Here is a 13,911-nt window from a genome sequence, read left to right as displayed (position 1 = left end):
TTAAGCTGCTTCTCCTAATTTTTTTTTTCTGGCAGCTAGAATTAAAGTTTTCAATAGTAACAAAATTAAATGTCCTCCCAGGACCAGGGGAAGGTGAGTGATGTGTTGAAACTTCACCCAGAGACCTGGCTTCCGGGCCTACAACCCTTAAATGTTTAGTGAGAGCCATTGGAAGGTTCCAGTAATGCTAATTGTAGAAAATTACTTAACCTCTTAGAGCCACCTTTTCCTTTTTATAAAAGTAGGGCATTATATAACTATAAAATAGATAAGTGGTTTGTAAGTCCCTTCCAGCTCTTAAAAGTACATAATTCAAAATAAATACTTTTAAAATTGACTGTGATATGTGTGTGTGTATAAGTATACATATACATACACAAACACACACACACACACACACACACGCGCGCGCGCACTGTTTTGCTGTGAAAAGGGGAGGGACTATTCAATATTTCGTACCAGAATTTTACAGTGCATCAGTGTCAAGACATCTCTGTTCCTGAAAAAAGTAAGTTTCAGGGTGGCATCCCCCCTGCAGGGGGAGTTCTGAGAAGCCAAGTTCAGGAAACAATACCAGCTACTCCCGCTTGGCTTCCAGGCGCTTCAGTCAGGATACAGGGCAGTGTTTTGGAGCCCAGCTCAACTGGGGACCCAGCGGAATTTGTAACCCCCGTTGGCTGTCCGGATGGTAAAGGCATTGCCCTGAGGGAAAGCGAGGGTGCGGATGGTGCTATGGCTGCGGATGGGGGTGCTGAAGGAGGCGCCCTCCTCCAGCTCACTGTGGCTCAGGTTCAGCGCGCTCCGGCTGCAGTCTGTGAGCAGCCCCCGGAAGGCGCCGTGCAGGTTCCCGGGCCTGCCGTCCGTGCTCCCGGGCTCCGGCTGCAGCCGAAGCCGCTTGGGATCGCGGCTCTGCAGCGCTTCATCGCAGCGCTCGGAAATCTCCCTCAGGATGGCGTCCACTTCCGTGCAATCCTGCCCCGCAGCGCTGAACAACTCCTCCAGGCTCCTTTTGGCGGTCGCCTTGAGCAGGAAGGGCTCTGCTGCCGCCCCGCAATCCCGGGATTGCGTGATCATCAGTTTCTACAAAAGATGGGGAGGAGCGCCGCCCTGGGGCCAGCTGGACTCGCCTTGTGCGGAGCGTGCAAAGCGGACCTGGGCGACTGGGAGGACTGAGGCGCCCCCGGCAAGTGGCTCAGCGAGCTCCCAGCGGTCCTCTCCGTTCCCCGACCCCTGCCGGGTCCCAACACTGGGAGCAGGGTAGGGGGTGCACAGGAATACTTCCGACTTTGTGCAGTGTCCCACGTGGCCGCGCCCCACTTACATCCAGCACTGAGGCCAGGTGCCGGGTGCGACTGGCGAGTTCCCTCAGTTGTACGTTCCGCTCCTTGAGCGAGGCGATCTCCTCCTGTTTCTGGGTCAGCGTCACGTGCAGCTACAGGAGGAAACCCAAACATTCAGAGATAGCCCACCGTGCTCGGTCTCGTCTGCATACTCTGCATGAATTAAACCCAGATCCTAATGTCTAATCAGGAACAGGGGACCCGAGGGCATTCACACTGCTGAGAATAATAGTCAATTTTCTTTTCTTTTCTTTTTACCAAGCACTTAGACAAATGTTTCTCAGTTAAACCTCAGTGTAGCATGGTGGTGAAGAGTACTGACTTGGGCAACAGGCAGATCTAGATTCTGCCTCTGAAGTTCAACTTTCCTACACCTCAGTTTCTTTATCCGCAAAAAAAAAAAAAATGGAGCTAGTAAGAGTATCTCTATCTCAGTGGTTGTATTAAATGAGAAGAGAAAGTAAATTGGTAAGCACAATACCAGGCAAATAGAAAATTTTCAATAAATATTCGTAGCCCTATTAAAAATCTAAGGGGGGGGTAGGATCCTTCCCACTTAGTGAAGTTGGAAACTGAGGTAGAGCCGCTGGAGCAACAGCAGCTACAGGAACCACTCGGCCCACTGGTTCTGAGGTCCATAAGGACACGTTCCCGCTCCTGCAACCCCCGCTTCCACCCTGTCTCCGCCCCAGGAGTCCTGGCCGCCAGCCCAGGGTCCCTACTTGGTTATTCTCAACGAGCGCGTCCCCCAACGCCCTCTGGTTCTGGTCGGCCACCTCCTTCCAGTACTGCTCTGGCGGAGGCACGTCCGGAGGGCGCAGCGGCGGTGACTGCAGGGCCCGTGGGTCCAGCGGCGGGGAGAGACAGGACCCGAAGGGCAATACGTCGCAAGGAGAGAAGGGGAAGTTTCCGCCGGCCAGGGGAGGCGACATCAAAGAGGATGAGTCTGAGGAAGAGCGGGAGTTGGGTTTACAGCCTCAGACTCATGCCCAGCTAGCTACAGGGACAATGCCACGCCGGGCGTAGGGTTTATGTGGAGACTTTTCTTTATTAAGTAAAGCACCCCTCACTCTGCAAACCCTACAATTCCCAAGCCCTTCTTAATATCCTGTACGAACACAGCAGTCGCTCAATATATGCCTGTTGAGGTGATCTGAACTGAATCTCCACGGTGGCCAGGGCAAACTGCCCGAAGTCACACACGCCCGCTGCTCTGCACACTCCTATCGCTCAGCCTCTCCCCGACCACATCACAGCGCAGGCTTCCCTCCCCCAGAACTCATACTGACCAACTGAGAGAGCCATATAGATCCAGTAATTCATCTCCATCAGGAAGGGTGGGGGTCTCCTAAACATGGAAGAATCTGACCCTTTGATAAATTGCTGGGTTTACCACCTTCACGACCACGAAATCTGCACTAGTCTGATTTGGGGGGTAGGGGACAACCCCGCAGTTATCTAACTGCAAGGAGACTGGCCTTGCCTGCAATGAGATCGTCCACGGTGTCTCTGAAATCTTGCAGGTCAAAGTCCGCTGGGGTTTGCAGGGAATGGTTCTGAAATAAACCAGAGGCGTAATCTAGTTAACGTCGAGTCTGGCAGGCCTGCAACACTTCCTAGATCGACAGTTGTCCTCCCCGGGTTCCGGGGCGGGTCTGCACGCACTCGCTGTTCGCACCCGAACCTCATACCTGAAAGTCAAAACCCCATCCGAGACACGGAAGACACATGGCTTGCACTGCCATGGTGGGGAGCGGGACGCACAAAGCGGGAATAGGCTCCGCGAGGACCCAGCAGCACTCCGAAACTGTGCGCCTGTGGCCGGCGTCTGGCCTTCCGCGCGCAGCGCAGCGGCCCCGCGCCCAGCCTCGGACGGCAGGCACAGTCCCTGAGCCGACTCACTGGCCAGCCACCAGCCAACCAGCTGCCTCCGTGCGGCCCGGCGCGGTCCTCGTGCGCCCGCTGGACCTCGGCGCCGACTTACCTCCGACTGGCCTAGGAGCCACCACTCTAAGAGTAGGAAGCTGGGCGTGCGAACACTCTTTTTCTTCCCAAGATCCTACAGCGTGCAAAGTCATCCAAAGCAGTAATTCGAGGCCATATATCCCGCCAAGGCTCAGTCACAACTAAACCACCCCCTCCCCATAAAGGAAGGGAAAAGGTAGACTATGATGAGAGGCCAGGGATGCTATGGAAAGTGCCTGTGTTCATCACGCAGGCGTGGCCCCTATTGCTCTTCCTTCTCTTAAAAAAGTCGGAGTTGACTTTTCCTGTACAGTGTGACGCGCCTCCAGCATCTCGCACTGGACACTCTCCCGGGTTCCCGCAACGTGCCTGGGTGCCTGCGGCGGAAGGAGACAGTAAAGGGCTGGCGGTCCGAGAACCTTCTTATTCCCTTAATTCATGGCCATTTAGAGTTGCCAAAACTCTTTTAGGTAGAGTCTTTTCTGTCAATTCTCGCAGCAATGTGGAAAGCAGGCAGGGCCCAGGAAGTGACTCCTCCTCTGATGGAGAATCTGAAGCTCAGAGAAATTGGGTTGCCCAGAGTTTACCTAGCTCTGAAATGGTGGAATTGCGGCTCCTGCCCCAGAATGCTCGTGCCTATTTCAGTTCTCTTTCCTCTATACCTCATTGCCTCTAGCTTTTCTCTCTCTTTTAGGAAAGCCTGGCTTCCAACGAAGAGAGCACTGGGAAGGGGAAAGAAGTCTCTCCAGGGGCATGGTGTGAGGGATGGATCAAATAAACCCATATCTAGTCTACTGATTCCACTATTATTGATTTATTCCTTAGTGTTAATCATACTCTTCTCCCAAAAGCCCTTCTTTACTATTCAAATATTTCTGAGGAGAGGAACTTATTCTGACCCTAACTTCAAAGACTGGACAAGCATCAGTTCTCCTCAGGGGGGAGAGTTGCAATCAGGGAGGCCTCTAGCACCAGTTGGAAACTGAGGCTATAAGGGGAAAGGAGCTTAGAAAGAAAGGACTGAAAGGCCCAGATAAATCCTGAAGCAAAAGTTCTGCCCTGGTTAAAGGAGTCAGAAACGAACTCATTTCCCAAGGGCTGAAAAGTTTCCCTCTCAGTAGAGATTGAAGAAACGCCCTTACCATGAGGAGACTGGAGGCCAATTCAGGAACTGGGGCCCAGGAGATGTTTCCTCCTATGCTACCCCAGGTCTTGGCCCATTCTGGACCTCAAACACTTCTCGAGCATTCCTCTCTCTGTTCACCTTCCCCAGCAGGAAGAAGGCTGGGAAATGTTATCTGAGTGTGCACTGGCCAGGGGTCCTTCCAGGGCATTTTCCCCCAAGGGTCCCTCTCCCTCTGCACCAACCATCTTCCCCAGGAAACACCCTGGACCTCTTGGGCTATCTGGTGTGAGCTCTGTCCTGGAAACTTTGAATCCTACCTTCCCAGTTAGATCCATATCTGGCATTTCTTCAACTATAACAGTAGCCAAAAAAGAAAATAAGACTAACACAGAACCTGATGTCCAGTTTAAGTTCTGCATACTTAAGCAAAATTCAGCAAGAGCCTGCTTGATTTTTGTTACTTGCAAAACAAACATGTTGGAGTAAGGGAGTGATGTAGGCCTCTGGGTCAACTGAAAGATGCTCAGGCACTGTCTTTCCCCTATTTGAGCATCCAGACCTAAAAAGAATAGAATGGCCTCTGCAGGGCAATGCCCACTCTCACTTTTTGACCTAACCATCTTTGCTGTCAGTGTCCAGCTACACTCCATCCCAATTCTAAGAGGCCCTTAGAGGAGGTCTGGGAAGCCTTGCTCCATCACCAACCCCAATTCTGGGAGGTGGTCGTATCTTCAGAAGAGTTCTGTGCTGGGCCTGTCCCCAGGGACCTCATGTCCCCAGCACCTGCTGCGAAGAAACTGGCAGTCTTCCTGTAGGCTGCATCTGGCTAAGACCTCCTGTCCTCTGGGCACTTCATATCCCACGGATGAGCCAGGCTTCTGGCCTCCCAGACACCAGTGCTGGAGGCTCCATCCTCTGCTGAGGAGTATCAGCTCTGGCAAGTGGTAGAAGTGGGGTGGAATCAAGAAGGTAGGTTTTTTTGGAAAATAAAAAAGTCAAAAGCCTCTTTGCCCCGTAAAAGTAAATGACAGGAGGCTTTGAAGAGGAAGAAAAGCATGTTTTAAAAGTGCCCAACTGCTGAAGGACCATCCCTAAAGAGAGAAACGTTTTCTGTCAGATTTCTTCCAGAATCCTTTGTCCCTCTTTCGGCATCCCCCTAAACGTAAACTCTTCTTTTACAGTCTTGATAGAAAAATTATCCTCCTATCTCCACATTCCTTAGATACCAGGGAATGAGAGCTGTTAGTGAAAGGCCAGGAAGGGGATGTTGGGCGCACAGACAGGACACGTATTAGGTACCCAGCGCGCAACTTTGCACCCACCTACCCGCCCGTTCCCACAGTGCGCAATCTCCACGTTGCTTTGTCGCAGCTCCAGGGTATAGTTGGGGAGGGGATGGGGAGACCCATCTGGCAGGGTAGCCCTCCAGGTGAATCCCCCTGTCCTGAGTAGGCCAGAACAGCTCTGGGAATGAGGCCTTCGTAACATACTAGGAGGGAAGAAGAAGTTCTGATCCCGGAGGCTCAGATTCCGGCACGATGTCTCCCCTCAGTATCCAGACGTGCTTGCGCTCCCCACCCGAGACGAGCCCTTGCGGAAAAGAAACCATGACTCCGGAGTTGGAGTTTGTGCTACCGGAGGTCGCGAGGCTCCACGAGGAAGGGGAGGTACCTGCGAGGTGGCCGAGTCACCACCAGGCGGCGCGTCGGACCCGAGCAGCGAGGAGCAGTCGGCGAGGTCCTGCAGGTCTATGGTGGTGAGGGCTGCGCAGGAAGAACCGGAGATACGCGCCCCTCAAAGCCTGAGCCTCCCCGCAAGGGCTCGCCGCTAGCATCCCCGCCAGGATGTCAGAGCCAGGGCAGCCGCGCGCGCCCCCCCCCCCCCCCCCCCCCCCCCCCCCCCCCCCCGGGCGCCCGGGGCCCCGGCGCCCCCCCGCCCCCCCCCCCCCCCACCCGCCGCGGGGAACCCCAGGGGTCTCGCGGGGACCATCGTGCTCACCTGGCAGCGCAGCGGGCTCCGCGTCGCGGGGATCCTCATACACCAACACCGTGCTGCCGCCGCTGCAGCCAGGAAAGAGCTTCCGCGGAGAGGCGAACTAGCCGGGCACAGAAACGGTGAGCGCGGGTCAGCCCTCGGGGCCAGGAGCGTGCGGACCCCACCCGGCTCCGGCCTCGGCCCACGGCCCCACCTTCCTCTCTAGCTTCTCAGGTTTGCCGAAGGGCCGGCCCCGCAGCTCCAGCATCCTGTTGGGACAGATGCTATCGAAGGCCCGGCGTCCCGTCGCGGCGCCCCCGCCTGCCTGCATCCTGTCTCCCCACGCCGACTGCTCGGAGTCGGAGGCCAGGCTGCGATAGCGACCCACACCCTGCGCTCTGCCCGGAGCCTGCAGGCTCAGAAGCCGGCCGGAGGTCGGGGAAGGCGCGTGGCCGGGGTGGAGCTAAGGGACGGCTGTGGAAGTGCGGAAGGAGGGCCAAGTGGAGAGGGAAGACCGCTGCGCGGGAGGGGCGGCTCGCGCCTGAGCGCCAGAGGTGGCGCCTTCAGCACCGGACAATCTGCGCTCGGGCGGAGGCGTTAAACCCAACCTGGCAACGCGGCTTCCCCCGGGAACTGCGAGCGCGGGGCCCCGGCCCGCGAGCGCCCTTTTGGCGAGGGTTGGCGCCCCCGCCTCCAGGCCGCGCCAGAGGAAGGGAGTGAAGGAGGGGCGGACGAGCCCTACCGGTCCCTAACACTGCGTGCCGCCTTCCCGTTTATGGACAGTGGGGATGGAAAAGTTAACGATTCTTATTTTCTTCCAATCCAGCCACAAGCCACGAAATAAACGTGGAGAGACGCTCGCCAAAGCCAGACTCCCGCATTTTCCCTGTCCTGTAGGATTTGGTGGGGATGTAGAATTCCAGCAAGGAATTCCCAGAACAGCCCCAAGATTACAGAAGCCCCTTCCCCCAGTGCTGGGGTGCACCCTTGGTCTTGACTCCCCGACTTCCACTTGGTCCCTTTGGCCTGATGCTAAGAGACCCGCCCTTAACCCCTAGTCCCGCACTTTCCCGGGCAGCAGCGCGTAAGCATAGCCTTTAAAAGAGGGTCAATTAAGAAAGAAAACGTGACCTCTACCAACTCTCCTCCAGTTTCTGAAAATGCCACAAATGGACAGTCCCAAATCCTCTAAAACCCAGGTCTCTGTCTCCCCTGGAGCCCTCAGCTGCCCACTGCAGCATTTGTACAGCCGGCCTCACTTGCTCTGCCGCAGTCTTGGCTGCCCTTCCCAAGCCCGAAGCCTCTCCCAGGAAGGGGCGTCTCCAGACCCTTGAGTAAGGGGGCCCCTCTCAGGACTACTCTTATATCCATCCAATCTGAACAATCATCTGAAATTGGAATCTTTGTGACCTCCTGTTGGGCACATTGTTTGTTCCTTATACCTAGTAGTAGTAGTGAAAGATCCTCTTTAAAGTGTCATGATCCTCTTTTATTCACACCTATTATCTGGGTTAGTAAACAAGATACCCCTAGCGGCGATGGAGAGTAACTCAATGGTAGAGCTAGAATAGACTTAGAGACTCTCTGACCCATCTGTAGATGCCGGAACCCAGTTGCCGACAGGGCAGCCAGCTAGAGTTGGTGTGGTATCGCTGATGGTGAGGAGCTCTGGCTTTTCCATCAGAGTGCCTGAGGATCTGAACCAGATCAGTGAGCCCTAGTTCTTTAGGAAAAACATAACATGACTTCAATAGAGTTGCTGTAAAGATGAGATTATTTATGTAATGTGACTGGTGCTTGGTGTGGATAAATTAATGTTGTTGTTGTTGTTGTTGTTTTAAGGAGCCTTTTCAGCTGCACCTCCAGCCTCCCACAGCCTCTTCCTGGCTCTGTCTCCTGCTTCCTCTGATTCTTAAGTAGGCTAGCCACTGGCCTAGAGCCCTTGTCCTCCACACCCATCTTTACCGATTTTGCAGTCTGTCAAAGGAGTAGGGGAGCTCTTAGCTGAGTTTTTGGGGAGATCTCTACCCATGGAGACCATCACCGATTTTCCCGAACAGGCCCATTTTTCATCAATGAGTTCCAAATTGGGGTAGAAAAGTATAGGCATTGTACATAAAAATGTACAATAGATTATCTGTGGCAACAGGAGCTGGAATAGCATGATTATGTGACTCCTAGTCTGGATGACTCTAGAACCATATCACCCATATCGACCTTGGCTGAGTGATGGGGTAAATGGTGGTGAAGACAATTCCTCCCAAAGTCCCTCTTTTTGCAGAAGGGCAAGTCGCTGCTGCCCTCCACCCCCAACAGCCAGTCTGAGGGCTCCAGATGTATTGGGACTTGGGACAGATATGACTTTTCTCCTGCTCCTCTTCACCATTGCAGACCAGCTTCTTCTCAAATAGCTTGGGGATCATCACTTCCCTCTACCTGAGCCGAGGAGGAGAAAGTTCCTGGAGCGCTTGGCATATCAACATATCAGGAGCCCAGGGTTAGGTGCTCCTGGCACTGGAGAGTACTTGGACCATGTACGTGAAGAAAAGTGCAGGGAAGATTCTTTAAATTTGCTTTGAGTTTGTTTGCTTTTTATTTGTGAGAATTTGTCGTACATTTGGATTTATCCTAAATAGAGTTAGAGAACATGACTTTTTTCCCCAAAAACTTTTTTCAACCGTACAGAAAATTTGAAAAAAAAAACAGTACAATGAACAACAGTATGTTCACCTCCAAGTGTTAACATTTTCCTATATCTGCTTTATTTCTATTTCCTTCCCCAAGTTTTTTTCTGTGTACCCACCCCCCATCATTGTGCAGGCTGCCGCCAGCCTTCATCTCTTGAAAATGTGCTATGTGCTGGGACCTGTGCTGGACGATTTGTGTGGAACATCTCATTAAATCCATACCTCAGCCCTACCAAACAAGTGCTACTGTTCTACCATTTTTACAGAAGAGATTTAGGCATAGAAATAACACTTGCTTAAGGTCACTCAGCCAATTGACTCCAGAGCCTACTTGTTTAATCACTGCTTGATACTACACCTCACACTCTCATTCGGGCTTCGCAACAGCCCTGGTATCAATTGTTGGGCTCAGAGAGGTTAAGAAACTTGCTGGAGGTGACAAAGCTGAGATCCAGGACCTACAGCAGATTCACCACAGTGAGAATGAAGATGATGAGACGGCTGTGGAGTCACAGCTCCAGCAAGCCTGTCTCATTTCTTAGTTTTCCCATCTTGTAAAATGACTTCAACATGACTGGAGGGGGGGACTGTGCTGGCTCTCCAGATATGTTCTCTGTAGTCCCTATTGAATGGATGGCACTGAGTAGATTTGTCCCATACATACCTCAGGAAGAGGGGTTTTTGAGCATTTCCAGAAACCTGTAAGTGCGGGAAGTTGAACAGTGTGGCTAAGGGTGGCACTCTGGATTCTGATCACCTGCCTTCAAATCCTGGCTGCTCCACTGTTGTTTAACCTCTCTGTGGTCCAGTGTCCTTCTCTGGAGAATGGGAAAATAGACTCTGCTTCATAGAATTGTTGGGGGATTGAAGTAATGAATATTGAACACAGTGCCTGGTACTTGTAAGCACTCAATGATAGCCATGATTACTATTATACCATTGTTACCCCGGACTCACATGTAGCAGGTGTTAAGACTTGCATGAAACATTGAACAGTGTGATTGCAGGGTAAATTGACTCCACTTGTAATGGCCATAACTGCCTGCAAAGCCTTCGCTGCCAGCATCTGTTAGCTGTTGTAGTAGTTCTTGCTTCCTTCTAGTTAGTGTGTGCTTCCCAAAGCTTCCCAGCTGGCCATCATCCACATCCATATGTGCTCCCTGACGACTCTAGACAACATGGAGTGCTGTGGGTTCTATTAGGCCTCACACCCTACTGTGCCCCTTGGACCTTTGGAAGTGAGCAGTCCTCAGCCTCCTGACAAGAGGGTCGCGGGATACAGGCCTACAAGTGCCCCTGACTCATCTTGTAATTGAAATCTCCGGGGACCTGGTGTTCCCACAGAGATGCCAACTACAGACCTGGAGGGAGAGAGGACCCCTGCTCATTACTACCTGACTGTTCCCAGGGTTGCCTTCACCTTCCCTCTCTGGGGAGAAACGCGGAACAGCAGCACGCAGACAAACCAGGACAGATAGCCTGTTTATTGGAGAAAGACTCGGCTCTCTCGTGTGCTTTCCAGCAAAATAAATAAACGACCAGACGCTACTATCGTACACTATATACAACATGCATGATGACCTGGTGACCAGGTGGGAGCCCTGAACACCTCTCTGTGGGCCAATACTGCACTTTCAAAGCAATGGGAGCAGTCCAGCAACAGGGCCAGCAGGGGATAAAAGGAGACCAAGAGTCTACTTTATTTCAAGCTCGGGGATAGGCTGCACTTCTCGCAGATCTGGAGGGGAAGCATGTGAGCCAGGGAGGTTCCATTTATGGCCACCAGTAGCTGCAGCTTGCTCAGGCAGTCCTGCAGCGCCGCCTCAGGGTGCCCGCCCAGGCGCAAGTTCACCGGGCGCGGGAGCTGCAGCATACGGTCAGCCAGCGCCAGACAACAGATGGCCAGCAGGGAGGGGGTGTAGCTAGTGAAGGCATAGTCGGCCAGGCTCAGCTCCGCCACCCCACGAGCCAGGGCTTGCGCCTCCAGAGCTTCAGAGACCTCGGCCTGCCCGGCCTCCACGCGGGCATGTGTGAAATGCTCCAGGAAGAAGCTGATGGTTGGCGCGCCCAGGCTGAAGTGCAGCTTGTGCAGCACGATGCACTCGAGGTTGCAGAGCTGCTGCCGGGAGAAGGCGCCGCAGCACAGGGCCAGGAGCTGCTTCACCCGCGGCGGGTGCACCTCCACCTGCAACACAGGGGCGCTCAGGCCCGTCTGAGCCGTGCATCCCGAGTCGGAGGCCCGCCCCAGTCTTAAACCCGGGAGAAACCAGGAATTCTTACCCCCACTTACTCCCCCCCAATCCCTTCCAACGAGACAGCTGGGGCTTCGCCTCTCCATTACTTCCACTTTAATCACCTGGAGTGTACTTCCAGAGCAGTTTCTCTAACTACTGTCCAGCTAAAAAAAAACTTTGAGAAATTCTGAAGGGTTTTTTTCCCGGAGACTGGAATAGTAGGGCTGCAAAGGGCTGTTGGGACTTACTTTGGGGCCGACTTCAGCCTATTTCTTTGGGTGCGGGATGAAAGAATTATTAGTTTGCGGAGGAACTGTGAAGTTAAGACAGTGGGATGTATAAATTTGCAAACGTCCACCTAAACGACTTCAGGGAATCCAGCACTAAATCGTGTGCCCTGGACAGCCGGACAGAGAGTGGCTGGGAGTTTGGCTGCCCCCACCCCCCACCCCGCGTGGAGGTACCTGCTTGCAAGCGATGAGCAGGGACGTGACCCCGAGCAGCTGGAAGCAGTCTGCAGCCACAGGCGTGGTGGTAAGGAAGCGATCCAGAGTGTTTACCGTCAGGCACAGCGACTCGAAGGAGAGGCCGAACTGGCGGTGCACGGGGATCAGCCAGCTGAGCAGTTTACAGCGGGATTCCGCCGTTACCTGCCAGGAGGAGGGAGGGAGGCGGGCCGGCTGAGCCTAGGGCGGAGAAGGGCTGCGGAAGGGACAGGCCAAGAAGACCCAGGGAGCTTCCTCGGAGGGAGGCAGGAAAAAGGGAAAGAGCTAAATACGCTGGAAACTAGGAAACACTCGGGCAGCGCTGCTGCGGAAAGAGCACGGGCTGGGCTAGGAGCCGGGACGCCTGGATTGGTGGCTGGCCCTGTGCTGAGCGCGTGTACACATTACCTCGTGTAATCCTCTCAGCAATTCGGGAGGGGGAGGGGATCCCCACTTTGCAGATGAAGAAACAATCTCAGGATTGTTAAATAACTTGCCCGGGTTCCGTAGGAGTCCGGACTCGAACCTAGAAACTGTCTTAACTACTTTGCATTCTACTGTGTCCCCACTAACGAGTTTGGAGACTTCGGGCAGGTCACTTAAGCCGTCTAGGCCCCACTTCTCTCCATCTGTAAAATGAGGCCGGTGGCCCGGCCCTCCAAAGCCCCTTCCCGCGCGGGCCGGGGCGCCGCAGAGGGCAGACAGAGCAGAAAAGGAGAGAGCCCGGGAGAGGAAGAAGAGCGGCGGTGGGGAGCTGGCTCTACCAGCGCCTCACTTGTGGCTGCCGCGCCAGCGACTCCCGCGGGTGGAAGTGGCTCTCCCGCGCCTTGCGGAAGGCGTAGCAGCTCTGACCGTAGTCACGGAAGGTCTGTAGATCTAGCTGCACCAACTGCTGGGCAGGGCCAGGTAGGGCGCTGCAGCCACGCGCCGCGGACGCCGCAGGACTGTCTGCGCCGTCCGAGCCGGAGCTGGGGGACTCAAACAGGTCGCGAACGCCAGAGTCTCCCAGGAGCGGGCACGGGTTCAGCGGCTGCAGCGGCTGCTTCCTCCGAAGACGTGGGCGCTTGCTCTTCTTCACTGGGGCACGGAGGTTCTGGGCGTTGTCCCGCCTCCCAACCCGGGCGGCGGGGCTCACAGGGCTGGTAAGGCAGGGCGTCACCATGATGCAGCCGGGTGGCCACCCTACTACTGCCCGGCTGCGGCGGGCTGGATGCGCGAGTGCGAAGGGAGCCAGGCCTGATGGGCGCTGAGGCCCTAAGTACTCGGCCTGTGCCTTCCCTCTACCCCACCCCTGGCCTCTCACTGGCTGAGCCCAGAGCGGCACGAGAGCCGCGCTTTCCCGGCTGAGGAACCGCTCCGAGGTGAGCTGCCGGCAGCGCTTATCCTCCGCAATCCGCAAACGGGAGGAGGAGTTACAGCCTGAGCGGCCCGCTCCGTGCGCGTCCCGCGTTCCCCGGGCAACCGAGCCAGGGTCGCGGCGGGAGCTGCGCGCGCGGAATGGAGTGGGGGTGGGGCGGCGGCGGCCGCGAGGCCAGGTGAGCGCCGGATCCAGCCGAGGCTCTCGACCATTCCCGGGAGAAGATTCTCTCGGGGCCCATCTCCCCGTCCTTGGCCAGATCGTCTCGCCACGCGCGAGCATCTTCCATGCGGGCTCGAACCCACGTTGGTAATTTGGCCAAAAGTCCGTTTCCGAGCTCCAAACGAAGGCTCCAGCTAGAATTTTGTCAGCACAAGAGAAATTTTCTTCAGTGACCCATACAAGCAACAATCCTAATTCACTTGCGTTTGTGATTTTTGTTTTAGGTGGGTCCCGAGTAGCGAGGATCCCTCCTTCCGCCGGAGGTTCCTCTGCGATGCTGTGTCTCTAGGAGCTGGGGCAGCAGCCCGCCAGGCAGACGGGCAGGCGTTCGTGCTCAAAACAAAACCCAAGACTGCCCCAGGAAACTCAGACAGCAGCTCCGCTGTCCTGTTAGACTTTCGCCCCACTTCCCACCCCAAGCCAAGTCAGCCGGAGCGGTTTAAGAACATAACGTTGGAGGATGGCAGTTCTAGCTTTATCAAATTGCTCACAGCCTGTTCTGTTTTAGGTCATTGGCTTTT

The 13,911-nt window shown here is 54.8% G+C and overlaps 2 protein-coding genes across 2 annotated transcripts; both read right to left on the bottom strand.

Moving 5' to 3' along the window:
- Positions 1 to 639: 639 nt before the first annotated feature.
- On the bottom strand, positions 640 to 6,762 carry MCIDAS (multiciliate differentiation and DNA synthesis associated cell cycle protein). The gene is made up of 7 exons (XM_046670924.1): positions 6,620 to 6,762; positions 6,430 to 6,526; positions 6,103 to 6,194; positions 2,824 to 2,896; positions 2,063 to 2,286; positions 1,322 to 1,432; positions 640 to 1,080 (listed from the first exon to the last, which is right to left on the bottom strand). The coding sequence occupies exons 1-7, from the start codon at positions 6,734 to 6,736 to the stop codon at positions 640 to 642; spliced, it is 1,155 nt and encodes a 384-aa protein (XP_046526880.1). The 5' UTR covers positions 6,737 to 6,762.
- Positions 6,763 to 10,595: 3,833 nt separating this feature from the next.
- Positions 10,596 to 13,177, bottom strand: CCNO (cyclin O). Its single transcript, XM_046672234.1, has 3 exons — positions 12,587 to 13,177; positions 11,791 to 11,976; positions 10,596 to 11,277 (listed from the first exon to the last, which is right to left on the bottom strand). Exons 1-3 carry the CDS (start codon positions 12,971 to 12,973, stop codon positions 10,792 to 10,794), a joined length of 1,059 nt encoding a protein of 352 aa, XP_046528190.1. The 5' UTR covers positions 12,974 to 13,177; the 3' UTR covers positions 10,596 to 10,791.
- Positions 13,178 to 13,911: the final 734 nt, after the last annotated feature.

Source organism: Equus quagga, chromosome 9 (assembly GCF_021613505.1).
Source record: "Equus quagga isolate Etosha38 chromosome 9, UCLA_HA_Equagga_1.0, whole genome shotgun sequence".
In the NCBI taxonomy this organism is placed as follows: domain Eukaryota; kingdom Metazoa; phylum Chordata; class Mammalia; order Perissodactyla; family Equidae; genus Equus; species Equus quagga.
This window is presented reverse-complemented; position numbering and strand designations above follow the sequence as displayed.